The sequence below is a fragment of the Parambassis ranga genome, chromosome 10 (assembly GCF_900634625.1).
Source record: "Parambassis ranga chromosome 10, fParRan2.1, whole genome shotgun sequence".
In the NCBI taxonomy this organism is placed as follows: domain Eukaryota; kingdom Metazoa; phylum Chordata; class Actinopteri; family Ambassidae; genus Parambassis; species Parambassis ranga.
The window spans coordinates 18,915,519-18,930,502 of NC_041031.1; the positions used below are offsets into that span (position 1 = coordinate 18,915,519).

Below are 14,984 nucleotides of genomic sequence, written 5' to 3' on the forward strand. Positions count from 1 at the left end.
TCAGAGATGCCACAATAAGCAACAAAATGGGCCACACATTTTTTTTTTTTTTAGATTTTAAGTGAACATTCCTTGTGAATTTTCTGAAGGGACTATGTAAGTTTAATTTTTGCTTGCTCAATTGTTGTTTAGATATTAACAATGTCTACTGTGGCAGGAAGTGCCCCAGCATCAGTACTTTGTTTATCTGATAAAGTATTATAAGAAGAATTTTAAAAGTTGCAGTGATAATAAAATTTATTGACGTAGATGAACTTGGGATTTGTTGCTATTTAAAGCAGATTTCAACATTGGAATCATTGCATTGCATTGTTCTCATCAACTGCCCCTCAGGAGACAATGCTACCAAGGGAGAGCCCCATGTTTGAAACTTTCCCTGTTCCATGGGGCTCCGATAGATTCTGGCTCATGTGTCCATATCAAATACATGCATTAGACACCCCCCCCCCCCCAGTCTCCCTCCTCTCACTTGTGATTTAAGTCTTTCCAAATCCTCACAAACCAGTGTTACTCTGTCATGCTCGAGAGCTGGAGGGACCAAATACTGACCTGAAGGATCAGAGCAAAGCTTTTGAGTGGGTAGCTAATTCCCTCTTTAGCCCTCATCTGTTGTCCTCTGGGCTGGAATGGAGACGTGAGTGATATGACAAAGCTAGACCCATCTGGCAGAAAAAAGACAAAATTTGCTAATGGGGAATGACTTTTTTTTTTTAGAAAAAAAAAATTAGTGTTCTTTTTATGTTAAGAAGTTTTTCTTATGATGAATCACTTTAAACACAAAATGACCATTGTGTCTCTGTCTTGAGAACACTAGGTCTTATTTTTGCTAGTTCTTTTAGTGCATATGTTAGCAGGCATAACAGAAGCTGTTGCAGAATAGAAGTAGGTGTGTGGTAGTACTGCATCAGTTGATTTCCTGTACTAGCAAAATACATGTTGTCTGTCAGATCCGATTTTGTCATTTCTATTTTACGTCAGTTACACAGCTATTGTAAGTTTCACACACATATTTATAACATCAGAGCTGAATCTAGTTACATTCTTTTGATGAGGAGAAAGTTTGCGGTGTAACTATGTTAGGTTGCTTCTTCTTATAAAAAGTACTCAAAAAACTCTAATTAGCTCCCTCAGTGTTGTCTTTCCCCACAACAAACTCCAGTAGTATCAAAAAACATGCAAGGAAACAAAAGCAGTCCCCATGTGGTTTCCCTTTTGATGCCGCACTCCCAGATAATGAGGAGTTGCATAAGGACTTGTTGGTATGGTGTTACTCCTAAATGCTTTAATGCATTTTTTGCCCCCTTTTCCTTAGTAACAGAGGGTAAAGCTGCAATTTTGGTGACTCTAACCCAAGCACATTAATATTTCTAACAGGAAAATACAAAGCAATAGATACATACTGAAAACAATGCCGCTTGCAAAAAGTGATTGAGATTGAGGTTTTTTTTTACTGACAGTGTCAGTGACTCTATTGCCCCCTGTTGCCCCAATTGAGGAGTAATACAAGATAAATTGACACTGGGCCCAATTTCATCTTTACTTGAAGGCTGATGTGCTGCTGTTTAGAGTGGGGCCCTAACCTATCTGTTAGCCCTAATGGAGACCAATATATAGATAAGTGTGTCTTGCCACAAAAATCAATATCGATGTGGCCCCTGATGGTTTTTGAGTGAAAGTGCTTTGTTTTCTGCCATTGCCTCGAAACAAAGAGGCAGTGGGTCCTTCTATTAACAATTCTCAGTCAACCTTAAGACAGAGTCACAGAAGGAGATAGAGGGAGAAATAGAAATGGATGGATGGAGTGGTGGTGGAGGGTGGAAGCACTGACACCAACATCACTAGAGCGTTAGATTTGGTGGAGGATCATCAATGGAGCGGAGACCAGCTTCTGGGCTGTGACAAGGCTGCCTTTGATTGGTCGAAATAACATTTCAATTATAAGAAAATTATGACAGAAAAGTGTATTGTGTGATTGCAAGCACATGACAAAGAATCTCTGGTCACATTAACACAGAATATTGTTTGTAAATATATATTTTATTGATGAAAATAAAAACTAGCTTCAACTTGCAAAGTCCAATTCCAGTTTCAGCCCATTGGTGCAAAAGAAAATTATGAGAGTACAGATTGACATAAAAGCTGGATGTTGCTTGTGCTGTATCTGTGTTTTGATCATTTTGTAGTTATAACACAATTGTTTGCAAAGATATATGGATAGAAATTTATAAGCAAGCCTCCCTCCCTCTCCAAACCAGCAATCAGTTTATCCAAAGCATATCTAAGTACAACTGTGGCAAAGATAAACATAGATCTTTGTATAAAAATAAATAAAGCATAAACTTTGCTAATAGATCACAATTCATGTAGAATTTTAGTACGATAATGCATACTTGACATAAGAGTAGTTATGCTTGGCTTGACCATGGTAATACTGTGGCAAATCTTTTGTGTTTTAGTTTAACAGAGTGCATTTTCTCTTTTAATTTGGATTAAATTGGATTCTGTAGAAATCTGGTTATAAACTCCAGGCCAAAACCCTAACTTGTATTAGTTCAAATGGAAAAAAAGGATAAAAAGCTCTACATTTTTCCTCTTTACTGTAGTAAAGTATAAGTATACTGTAAATGAAAAAACAATTAACCATAAGATGTAAAAGTGAAATCCATTTATGATGGTCAGTTTTTCAATGTTGGCTGAAATGCATAAAAAAAACAAACAAACAAGTGGAACCCGCTGTTTTAAGTAAGTAAAGCACATCCTTTGCAAAGCTAGTTCTAGTCAGTAAATGTGCCAAAACAGGTGTGTCTCGACTAAATTGATGGGGTTACATGGAAATATATTGATCTGCGTGATTCAGGTTTTCCTCAAAAGCAAGCAGCAGTTTGTGGCAAGACACAAGCTTCAATAATATAACACATGGTAAGATGGATCACTTCTAGAAGTTTAAGTATCCTAATGTCAGCTGCTGTGCAGAAACTACTGGGAGTTTCTCTAGTCACTGTATTTGTTGAAGGGTACAAGAAATCATAGATACCTTGCAAAATACCTAGTATAGACAGCTGCATTCTAGCTAGAATTATTTTTGGCAAATAATTGCATTTATTTTTGGAAGACTAATTTCTCGACACAAATACACGTGTGCAAAAGGTTTTTTGCCAGATGCTACAGTTCTGTACAGCTACCTGTACAGCTGAGTTGGTCTTTCTATTGAGCTAGGATGACTCTTGGCTGGGAGTGTGGGGAAGCGGTTTTGGCTTAAAAGAACTATATGAGTTTGACAGTGATGGAGTTGAGTGATCGACCATTGGTTGGCTGGTCTCCATGGCGACGGCTGACACCATGGAACACTCATATCCTCTGTTGTGTTTGGACATCGTTCCAGAGTCTACAGACTCTGGATTCGTGCCTGACGAAAAAAAGGTCTGAATTTAGTAATTTTAGTGTTTTGTTTTTTAAAGGTGCAGCCAGGAATAAAACATTTTACCATTTTCTGAAGAGCAGGATGGACAGACGGCTCTCCTTGGACAGCCTATGGCAGGGATGACCGTTTCTTCTGCACCATTCTCTATCACCATGCAGAACTGCAGTAATTTTGTAAACATACATTATCTCATTATACAACAAAGTAGGCTGTAATTATACTTAATATAAGCAATAGTGTTTCTAAGTGATACTAATCTACTAGTAATCCTACCCGAGGAGCACTGATAGTGGTGATGGTCTCTCTCTCTTTCTCTGACATGCTTTCATCTGTCACACTGGTCTCACTCACGTTATCCACAGAGGGCTGTTTGTGGAAGAGTCTCCTAGTTCTGCAAAAATGAAAAGTAAATATAAAACCTCACAAGTCATCAAAAGTTATTAAAATATCGGTTGTAGTCACAGATCTCAGTGCCTGGAAGGGTTACTTTAGATAGTATTTGCAACATTTACCATCACACACAGTAGCATAGAGTATATCTACTACTAATAAAAGATGTGACTGATAAATACTTTTGTTTCCTGTGTATTTAACTCCCTTAAGTCTAATTGTTGACTAAAGATTGTACCTCTATTTTTATTGATGCACTAGTTGAGAGGCTGTATGTGCAACATGCATGCACCCTACAAGTGTGTCTGAGTTGAAATAGACTCTGTGTATTGTGGGATTCTTTACTGTGTCTGTGTGTTGCAGGGGAAACCAAACCACCAAACTCAAAAACTGCACAAGTGCACTTGCAGTCAAGTGCAGAAGGCAATTTGAGGCAGAGCTATTGGCAGCCATGTAGCGTTTCCACTGGGGTCATACCTCACCGGCTCCATTTTGTAGCTGAGAAATGACCTATTTTTATGTGTAATTGCTGTAGAACAAGCTAAACCAACCATGTAATTGAAAGCGTGCCACTTCCACAGGGGAACCAAGAGTGCAAACCCTAGGATGTAGTAGACTTGAGTGGAGGGGGGGGCGGGTGTATATTGTGATTCAGAAGACTGAGGAATGCCAGCAGCCTTGTCTGTAAGCCAGCGAAACAACCGTAAAACAAATCAGCTACTTAGAGACATCTCAGGTGGAAATAAAAGGGAGGAGGGGTCACAGTGTGTAGTTTATGTATGCTCTTCACTCTGCTAACCAGGGTTGCATGCTGCCATTTGTTCCACATGTGATCTGGTCCCCGACCCCCTGCTGTCATGCCGAGACACCTGCATTACACGGCTCATGCCACCTTGGGTTTGATAGACACCTCTAAATGCTGTCAGCTCATTCATTACAGGAGCAGGTCTTCACCTGCACACTTTCTGTACGCACTTATGATTCATACATACACATAAAATCTTTTGCATCATTGCTCCAGTGCATACATTAACACACATATGGAAATATTTGTGCGTAAATGTGGGTATACATAACTGAGATTTCCCATTACCTATTAGAGTAGAAAAGCCTTTAAAAGCCCTTAAGGCCTTTAACATGACTAAGGCCTTGGTTTACTGAAACCAATATATAAACTATATATAAACTATCTACAGATTAGATTGCTATTTAATTTTTTTGCTGTCAGCTCTATTCAATGTTGTTTTGAGCAAACAGTCTCTTTTATCTCTTTTTCAGTTTTTTTTTTAAATTTAATTTTAAGCAGTCACCACTTCTCCTTTTTCTTTCTTACCCATAGCAGTAGGTGACACAAGCAATGATGGAGAGCAGGGAAACAAGGACCACCATGCAGGCTGCAATGACCACATTCCTCCTCTTCTCCTTTTCAGCTTTCTGAAGCTCCAACCATTCCAGGTCACTGAACTGACACCGCTCCCCCATGTAGCCGGATACACAACTGCAACAGGTAAAACAAACACAGTGAAATAATAAAAAGGGGTTACAGTTAAAGTGTGATTTACATAAATTAAATGCAACCGCAGCAACAATAATAAAGAAATGAAGAAGGATGAATGTCATTGTCATCCACACCTGGTACCTTGCTCTGAGGCATCTTAACTACCCTAAGAGACCTCTTGAGTGAAGGTTTAAATGAATGAATGAATTACTGTAGTCAAGTTATGGAGGTACTTAAAGTACTCTCCTCACTGCCTGATTGTAGCCTTTTTCCTTGTCATCTGATGGTTTGTTAGAGGCTGTTTTGTAGACACTGTTTTTTTCCAATTTACAAATGTATTGTTTTTAAAATACTGTACACTATAAAACCGTTTTACAGAACGTTTTACAGCTGTATGTATTGGAAGATAGCATCCAGTTTTACAGGTTACATGTTGTCTCTTCTCCTACAGCCAGGCTTCACTCATGGAACAATAGTGACACCTGGTGCCTGTCAACAGTAACAAATAATATGAGAGATTGAGAGCTGAACTTTATGTTGGCTTACTTTGTTGTGCAAAAGACAGATCTCTTGAGTTGTATTGTCTTAATAGTCCACATTGCTACATTTGGGAGTGTTCATAAACATTGCAAATTCTCCTCGGGACACAAGATGTCGGTAAACTATAAAATTTGAATGTCATAGGTGAAATGCGGGTGTTAAACAAGATGGTTTATTTACTTGCAGGCATAGGACTCCATTTCAGGAAAGTAGAAGCAGACACCCTGGTACAGGCAGTAGGCATCATGAGTGGAGGGACAGCTCTCTACTGCGTTGCTGTCGTGGTGCCGAGTGGTAACATCAGCAGGGCTACTGGGTGTCACCCATGGCGATGTGGTGTTCAATTCTTCAGTTGGAGAAGGAGTATCGTTTAATTAGACAAACTTTGGAACTACATATAAATGCTGCATTCCACGGTACACAACAGATGTGAAGATGAAGCCATACATGTCGAGGTTACATAGATACTAGCTAGGATACAAAAATATGCTGTTTACAGTGTGAACATAAAAGACTTAGACATACCTTGACATGTCTTGCCATTGCCATAATAGCCATTCTTGCATTTACAGAGATACTTCCCTGCTGTGTTTTGACATTCAGCATTTTTGGCACAATTGTGCAGCCCCAGTTTACACTCATCAATATCTAGGACAAAAGGATAGAAGAAAATCAATTGGTGACCTAAAATTTTGCTGGACTCAGAGAATGATATTGACATTATAATGTTAAAAAGGTCAGTGATATAGTATTACTGTCTAACCAAAATTATGGATTTTTTTATTTTATTTTTTACAGTTTTCTGTACATTTTTCTCTTAGTCTCAGTTATGCTCTGCAAGAAAATAAAACAAGTGATGTACAATTTAGATATTATTTTGCTTCATTCATAGCATTGTCCTACAGAGTGTCACTGTAGCAGGAAGGGAGATTAAAAAAAGCACACTGTACTGAAGATGGAGTACTCACCCACACATAATTGTCCATCACCTGTGAAACCTTCTAGACACAAACAGTTGGGGTTGCCAACAGTCAACAGGCACTGTGCGTTCACGCCACAGCGGAGTGAGAAACACTGATTCTGGTCTGACAGAGAGTGGGACATACAGAAACATAGCTTGTAGCTGGGGTGAAATATCAGGTGTTAAGAATGCCAATCACATGTGCACTGGTACCTGAAACCATCTTGTCTGTGAAGAGAGTTGGGTTACTGCTCACATCTGAGTGGAAATCAGCCTTCCCAGGTGGTGTGACTGGTGTGCTTTCGTCATTAAACGTTTTGTTTTTGAGAGACGTTGCGTCACTGGCTTGGCGGTTTCCAGTTTCTGTACAGTTGACAAACGAATGTTAGCTTTTGTCAGTATTTAGCTATATTTTATCTAAACAATGTTTACACCTGTAATAAGATGCATCACCTGCTGTGGTATTTGAAGCATTCATAGGCAAGCAACTTTTTCCATCAGCTGATAGGGTGTACTTGAATAGGCAGGAGCAGTGGGCAAATCCCTCTCTGCTTTCACACACTTGGGCGCAGCCTCCGTTCAAATGAAGGCAAACATCTGCACCTAAGGATGAGAGCACAGTAAGAATTGTTGCGTATATTCTAACGTAAATGATACAATCATAGTTGTCCTTCTGTACCTGGTTTAGCAAGGGGATGAACCACCACAATGGAGGCTGGTTGGACCATGTTGCCATGGATACGTTGCATTTCCTTCCCAGTCCGCTTGTTCACACTCCTCAGCTGCCGCTGCTCCTGGTCAGAGATCCAGAGCCTGTCTTCAAATATTGCAAGGTCAAAAGGTCGACCTAGAATAGAAGACAAGAAAATCTGAGTTAACCAAGTGATTCAGGATAATAGATGCTTGTGTGTAGCTGTGAAAAAAGGGATTTGGGAACTGTACATGGTAATATTAGTAAACGCATTAATGCTAACATAACTTTTATAGTTTTGCAACATTACAGTGCAGTGCACCTCTCTGTTTGCATGTGTACGTTTCACACAAACCTCACCTACTTGGTTCTCTGACAGGACCCGTCGATCTGAACCATCCAGGGCAGCAGTCTCTATCAGGCCCCTCTGCTGGTCGCACCAGAACAGACGATCCTCTGTGAAATCAATGGTCAGGCCAGTGGGCGATACAAGGTTGGTGCTTGCGATGACAGCGCGCTCTCTCCCATCTAAATCGGAACATTCCACCACAGGCTGGGTTCCAATGTCAGTCCAAAATAACTTCCTCAAAAAGTTAAAAAATAAAAATACATTAGAATATCTTCTTGTGATATTTTGACTTTTGACAATGACTGTACTCACTTTGCCTGAGGATGAACTGCAATTCCTCTTGGTTTTTCTAGTCCTGTGCTCACAATAGTTTCTTTGTACAGTCCAGCCAAGGTAGCACAACCAACAGTTGACTGGCTGCAGCACAAAAGTATACAGGAGTATAAGATGGAAAATACATCTAAGAAGTTTACTGAAAAAATACTATCAAAATCCATGTCTAAGAATCACATTTTATTCTAAGTTCAATATCTTTCTGGATATGGTGCAGATGTAAAAATTTCAGAAAGGCTTGACATTTACATTGATGTAAGTATAGATAACTAGCAAGCACAGAAATGTCAAAAGGCAGAATTTCTGGCAAGTCTGTTTCAGGAACAGCATTACTTTCTGTAAACACCACACACCTTTTATCTGTCCAGTACACCTTGCGGTGGATCCAGTCAATTGCCAGTCCTTCTGGAGAGTCAAGACCTTCAGATACTAGAATGTCTCTTGACTCACCGTTGAGATCAACTTGCTCAATTGTCTTTTGGCTTGTACTAGCAAAGTACACCTTCAAATGTATCAAAAACAATTAAAAAGAAAGTTACTTTATACATAAAATGGACAGAGAGTACTTGATGCAGGTTCTTAACTGAAAGAAGTAGACATTACAGTGTCTGTCCACTAGGTGTCACTGTGTGTTTGCACCAAAGACTTGTTCAATATGGATGGAAGGATGTTTGCACATACTCTACTACAGGTTGCTAAAAAATAAATTAAAAATGGGTTTGAAATCTTACAGTGTTTTGGACGGGGTCATAGTCCAAAGCTAGGATTGTTCCTCTGGGCCCTCCCACCAAGGTCTGATCCCCAGTGCCATCAGGGTTAATTCTTCGTATGTCCACTAGATTAGCAACTAGTAGATAGGGTGGAGGTCCTGATGAATGAAAATACAGTGTTTTATAATTGAATTTATTGCACTCAGCTTTTCCTTTGTATTTGGCTGTTTTTATCCACAAAAGATGAGCAGTAGGATTTAGACTGATAGGAAGCGTTGATCTCTCTGCATGAGCTCATTTGCCTCAGCTGCTTGCTTTGCCATAGCATGACTCACCGGTTGCAATGCAGCTTTTGCCGTCTTGGTGGAGCTGATAGCCAGGCAGACAGTCACACTGCCACCTACTTGGGGTGACAGGAGTACAGATTTGACTGCACCCCCCTCTGTCCACAGAAGAGCATCCTAGAATCACCCAAAATGCAGTTAACACAGATGCACTTCTGTACAGTTTACATAACAAAATGAAGTTTCAGTAAGAACACTTCCATACCAGTACATGCTTGTCCATTATCCTGTAGTATGGATCCCTCAGGGCAAACACAGACTGCACCATTTTCCGTTAACAGGCATCCATGGCCACACTTTGTCATAATGCCTTCACATGGTATAATTTCTACAAGAGATGAAAGACTGTAATTTTACATAATGACCACAAGTTGATAAATACAACAAATTTAGGTTGGTTAAATGAAAAGCACAGAAGATTTAAGTACCTTAATGCGAACTGCTGCAAGTGAATGAATGCATGCAATCATTCATTAAGTGGCATATTAGAAAAGTCAAAGTGTTTCGCACTCGAGTTTTTGACAGTTATTCTAGGGCCTAGCAGGTAGTAGTTGATCCATATGGACAACAAGCTTCTTAGTCCCTGCTTTGGTAAAATCCCTTTATGAAATCAGCCCTAATCCTATCAAAATCGTTGAAAGTGTGATGAGAATGCAGACAAAGCCCACACAGTGATAGTGATGTAATGTTTGCTCACAGGAGGGTGGTACCTGTACCTGTAAATCCGTGCCAGGTAGCCATGCAGATATGACTCTGATGTGAAATAGTTATAGGATCTGTTGTGTCTGACAATGAACTTCTTAATAAAATTAACAATTTTGTCAATGCTCGAGCAATTCTACAACATTTAGTGGCACCTTTTATTTGAGGCATACATTAGATATTATACAAACCAACAAATATCAGAATTGCCTTTTAATTTGATTGTTTTTTTTTTGTATTTTTTGGGAAAATTAGATTGTGACCTTTTGATTTTATTCTGTACAACATTTGCTTAGCCCTTCTATAACCTGTCCCTCCCTCCTCTGTTGTCATCTTCATTGTCTAGCCTGCCACTTGGCTGCATGTTTGTTTTCTAATAGACCTTGGCAAAGGTTGTCCGCTAAACAGCTTAGACACACAAAGCTGCTGACCAGATATGTTCCCTATTGCAAATGTCACCTCACCATGTAATCTCATTGTGTCTATGAACCTTTCCTGTTGCCTTGGCTTCATAGCTGTGAGATTACAGAAGAAGAGATTAAAATGTGCCTGTAACGTGCTTTAATATATAATGAGGCTGATTGCTGCGTGGACTTGATGGGAACCAACTAAAAACACTAAAAGCAAAAAAAAAAAAAAAACACAAACAAAAAAATAAAGAAATTTTTTTACTAGTGTATTTAACTAAATAAAGTAGTCTATACGTTTCCTCATGACTGCAAGGAGTATGTTTGTGCAAAAATATTAGATTGTCTTGGGTAGTTATCTGTTAAGAAAAACACTGTATTGTTATGCTGGCAGACAACAGACCTGCATTATGGTAGCTAGACAGCAGCAACCAGTTTCTGCTATTAACTCTATTTTTCTAGCAGCATAATACAGTTCTCTCATCCTAAAAAGAACCAGATAAGTGAAATGCCTGTTTACATCCATCTAACATAGCCCCCCCAATCTAGTGCTGCTAGCCCTTTAGGAGCGTGACAAAGTGTTACTGTTTGGACCCAAGTAACCTAACACACAATTGGCAGCTCACATATGTCTAAGGCTGTCTGGCTGTCTGTGACCCAGCCTTTTTATAGGTTCTCTGGGGTCAAAGTAGTGTCTGGTGGACAATTGCCACCTTCATGGCATCACAAACACTGTCTAATCTGAAACCAAAGTTACATTCATTATCCTCACCAAAACAACCAGCTATGATTTAAGAGGATTTTGAGCTGTCCTGTAATCAACTGAATAAAATGGGTGGAAAAAAACGTCCATATTATCATATTGAATATTGCAGTTTTTTATCATCAAAGGTTTGATGCCTTTTATTCTGTAAATGTCAATAGCTCAGTTTTTCCTCATTCTTTACAAAGCTAGAAATGAAAAGTCTGTTCATAGTGTACCTTGGCATGTTTTCCTGTCTGGTAGGAGGACGTATCCATTAGGGCAGGTACAGAAGTAGGAGCCTGGGATGTTTTCACAACCAAGAGAGCAGCCATGGTTCCAATGTGCGCATTCATTCACATCTGTGACACACAGGGATGCATAAAGTGATGGAACCTTAATCTGGTTTTAAGTAGATGCTAATATATAAACAATATTCTACTTTAAACTATTGATGTGATATGTTCTTGCAGTTGTATATTTTGAATTTGTCTGTTATATGTAGACACTTACCTTCACAGTAAGTGCCCTGCTTACTCAGAGCAAAGCCTTCACTACACTCGCAAACCCCTTCCTCTGCTAGACTGGAACACACGTTCACACAGATGCCACTGTGCTCATCACACCCTGTGTGAAACCAAAAGTTGTGGTATTTAGATAAAAAACAACAATAAATCTTTTCCACCAAAATCATAGTTCAGTTATTACCTGGAAATGGCAATAAGGAGTCTGCTGTTGGCTGGTTGAGGAGATGCACCACCTTGATATCAACAGGAGGTTTTGCCATTTGTTTTATGTTAACAGCCAAAGGCTCTCCCCCAGTGTACTTGTTAACTTGTTTTATAGTCCGAGATCCAGCATCAGTGTAGTAGAGATGCTTCAGAAAAACTGATATTCCAAGAGACTGAGACCTGAGGAAAAAGTGATTTTAAAGCAATTAAACCTTTAGGGATATAAAGGCAGTCTGTTAACATTGGTAGCTGGAGATTACAAGTAAAGTGTGCTCACCGAATTGGCTGATCCATGATGCGCAGGACATTTCCATAGTAATCACAAGAGGCAATGGCACTTTCTCTTTGTGGACCAAACTGAACCCAGTACAATCTTTTATCCTCTCGGTCGATTGACAGTGCTTTCAGTTGTTCTGTGACTTTAATTAGTGTCATTTTCATCTTTCCTGTCATATCGGAGCGTTGGATACTTGGGGCCATCCCACCAGACAGCCAGAACAAAAGTCTGCAAAGTATTTTTTTTAAACATTTTTTTGTCATTTTTGTGGTAAATCAGGGCAGTGTAATTATTAACACATTTTTTACATTGTGACAACCGTAAATCAGATTATATTACCGTTTTGTTGGGTCAACCGTGATGGAACTTGGTTGGGTCAAGTGTCTTAGAAGAGTTCTCTCATTTTTCCCATTTCTATCCATTCTCTTTATTTGCCCCTTTACTTCACTTGTCCAATATACAGTGTTCCAAATCCAGTCCACTGCAAGGCCTGAGATGTGTTTGTCAAATGAGTACAGCTTCTATAATACAAGTGTATGAAGACATGTTTATTTACTGGTATCCATTTTACACCTAAATTCTCTGCAGCTTTGGAGCAGTTACATAATCACCTGTCTGTGTGCTCCTTTTACTGCAGCTTTGTAGATGACCCCGGTGTGTTTGTCAGCCCAGTAAATGTTCTCCTCTTTAAAATGAAAGTCGAGCAGTATAGAGCTTCCTACACCAGACACCAGCCTTCTGTGGTTCTTTCCATTGAGGCCCATCCGATGAATGGCTTTGCCATGGCCAAATATCAGAAAAGGCCGTGAAGCTTAACAAAATCAAAGAAACACTTTATTTTAAACCTATGGCAAAGTAGACATATCCACATTCTCTGTTGCACTAAAAAGATTCCAAGAAAAGATTGGTAACTATGGAGACAATAGCTGTTCCCTCTTTCTTTGTGTCACTCTGTCGTTGTCATTCAATTTGTCAAATTATCTGCTCATTCGAGGCTGTAATGGGGTGAAGTTTAAGGCGGTCCTTGCTGCTTCTGAATAAAACGCCATCCCTTAGCAACAAATAGCTTTTATGCAGCTCTGTCTGTACCCTGTAATGAACATAAAGTGCCATAGCATTAAGCAGTACGATTCTATTATGAACAGCAGTTTGTGGCATTATTCTAAATTTCTTGTCTATTCTAACGTATGTACTTTTCAATAAATGTAATTCTTAGCTCTAGATAGCATTTAATCTTTGACAGTCTGTGCTGGCTCTTCCAAGCTGACTGCTGACCAGAAAGCTCTCTGGTCTGTCATGTGCAACCATAGACACTGCTCTTAGCTCTGTGGAATGAAGAAAACAATGAGCAACACCAGACAAACAATATAATGAAATGTCTGGCCTGAGATGGTGGTGAGCTGGTGCTGCATCTTGATGAATCACTGATTGACAAGGTCACAGTGTGGTCAGCAGGGTGCTTGACTCAGCTCAGTTTGATGTTATCAGAGAATAACTATTGTTACTCTATCAGAATTTTAAAAAGAAAAAAAGAATTGGTGTACACCAAGTTACTGTTTCATTTTTATTTCAGTGACATAAGTATTGTTAACCACATTGGCATCACCCTAATGCTTGATTGTTATTATTTTATATGTATTTGGAACTTTTTTACTACATAAAGTAACAGTCAAACTGACTTAATAGAAATGTTTACTACACTAAATTAAATATTGCTGGGTGCTGGGTGATATGTAACCGTATCACCCACTAAAATGTATTTTTGAATATATTCATTGATAATAGTCTCTGTCTTTCATACTAGAGCAATTTCCCCCAGGGATTAATCAAGTATTTCTGATTCTAGTAGAGTTCTAGTCTATGACTTGCATCCATAAGCACACATCCTCCTGGAAAGAATGAGAAATTAAACCCATTTAAAGCTTGATGCTCTGTACCTGTCTGTGACCTTTGGCCTGTTTGTGGTGTGGTGGTAAGAGTGACTAGAAAGTTTCCATTTTGGAAACCTTTTGGACATCTTAACCTCGTACTTGTGCCATCCCACAAAAAAGTTGGGATCAGTGTGAGAGGCAACCACAAATACACAGGCACACAAGCTGGCTTTACTTTTGGTACATTCATTGTATTTCTGCCAAGTTGAGTGTGTCACTCTGTTCTGTAGTAATGGGGTGTTTGCTGTCGGCATCATGTTTTTGTTTTAATTCTATCCACTGGTTTAAAAAGCACAACAAACAGTGAAGAATTCTGACGTCAGACTCACCTATACAGCTGCTGTTTCTCCCCACACGTGATAAGCGCTCATCCCAACATGCTGTACTGAGTGCCAATGCTCCAGCGCTTTGCACCAAGAAATAGATCAGTACCGTTGTGATAGTTGCAGCCAACATAATCCTGCGCTTGGTTCCTGCTGTACTTGTTCACTTCTTCTCAGGCATTCCCACTATCAGCACAAGCGCACATAAACTCCAAAGAATTAAGCCACACTTGCTTATGAAGTCCTGGCATCCTTATTTGAGGCTTAAACCTGGTGAGCTTTACATACCAAGAGATGTCACCCTGAAGAGAGATGTCAAATCCCACTGAAGAGATGGGGAGCTCTGGAATAAGGAGGGAAATGCTCTTAGGGCAGTGATTCACCCCCCCCAAAAAAAATGTCTGTGGGATCCTACTCACTCCCTAGTTTGGGCCCCCAGGCTGCCAGTCTGTTTTGGAAGCAAAGATTGAAATTCCTGACACCCCCGTGGTAAATTTTGCACATGCTAGTCCAGCATTGGAGCAAGATCTTCTTGTTGCAGTCGGTCTCTCTAGCAGAATGTGGAATATGCAAGAAATGAGGCTGGGCTGAAAATGGTCCCACATAATAACAACATATTACTCTTACTCCCCAC

General features: G+C 39.6%; 1 protein-coding gene across 1 annotated transcript; it reads right to left on the reverse strand.

Moving 5' to 3' along the window:
• Positions 1 to 2,697: 2,697 nt before the first annotated feature.
• egf (epidermal growth factor) lies at positions 2,698 to 12,893 on the reverse strand. Its single transcript, XM_028416488.1, has 22 exons — positions 12,708 to 12,893; positions 12,436 to 12,617; positions 12,097 to 12,324; positions 11,797 to 11,999; positions 11,602 to 11,715; positions 11,328 to 11,450; positions 9,443 to 9,565; positions 9,229 to 9,354; positions 8,915 to 9,051; positions 8,537 to 8,685; positions 8,163 to 8,267; positions 7,862 to 8,085; positions 7,490 to 7,657; positions 7,264 to 7,413; positions 7,024 to 7,173; positions 6,818 to 6,934; positions 6,375 to 6,497; positions 6,030 to 6,195; positions 5,145 to 5,309; positions 3,695 to 3,812; positions 3,485 to 3,581; positions 2,698 to 3,406 (listed from the first exon to the last, which is right to left on the reverse strand). The coding sequence occupies exons 1-22, from the start codon at positions 12,858 to 12,860 to the stop codon at positions 3,213 to 3,215; spliced, it is 3,315 nt and encodes a 1,104-aa protein (XP_028272289.1). The 5' UTR covers positions 12,861 to 12,893; the 3' UTR covers positions 2,698 to 3,212.
• Between the last annotated feature and the right edge of the window lie 2,091 nt (positions 12,894 to 14,984).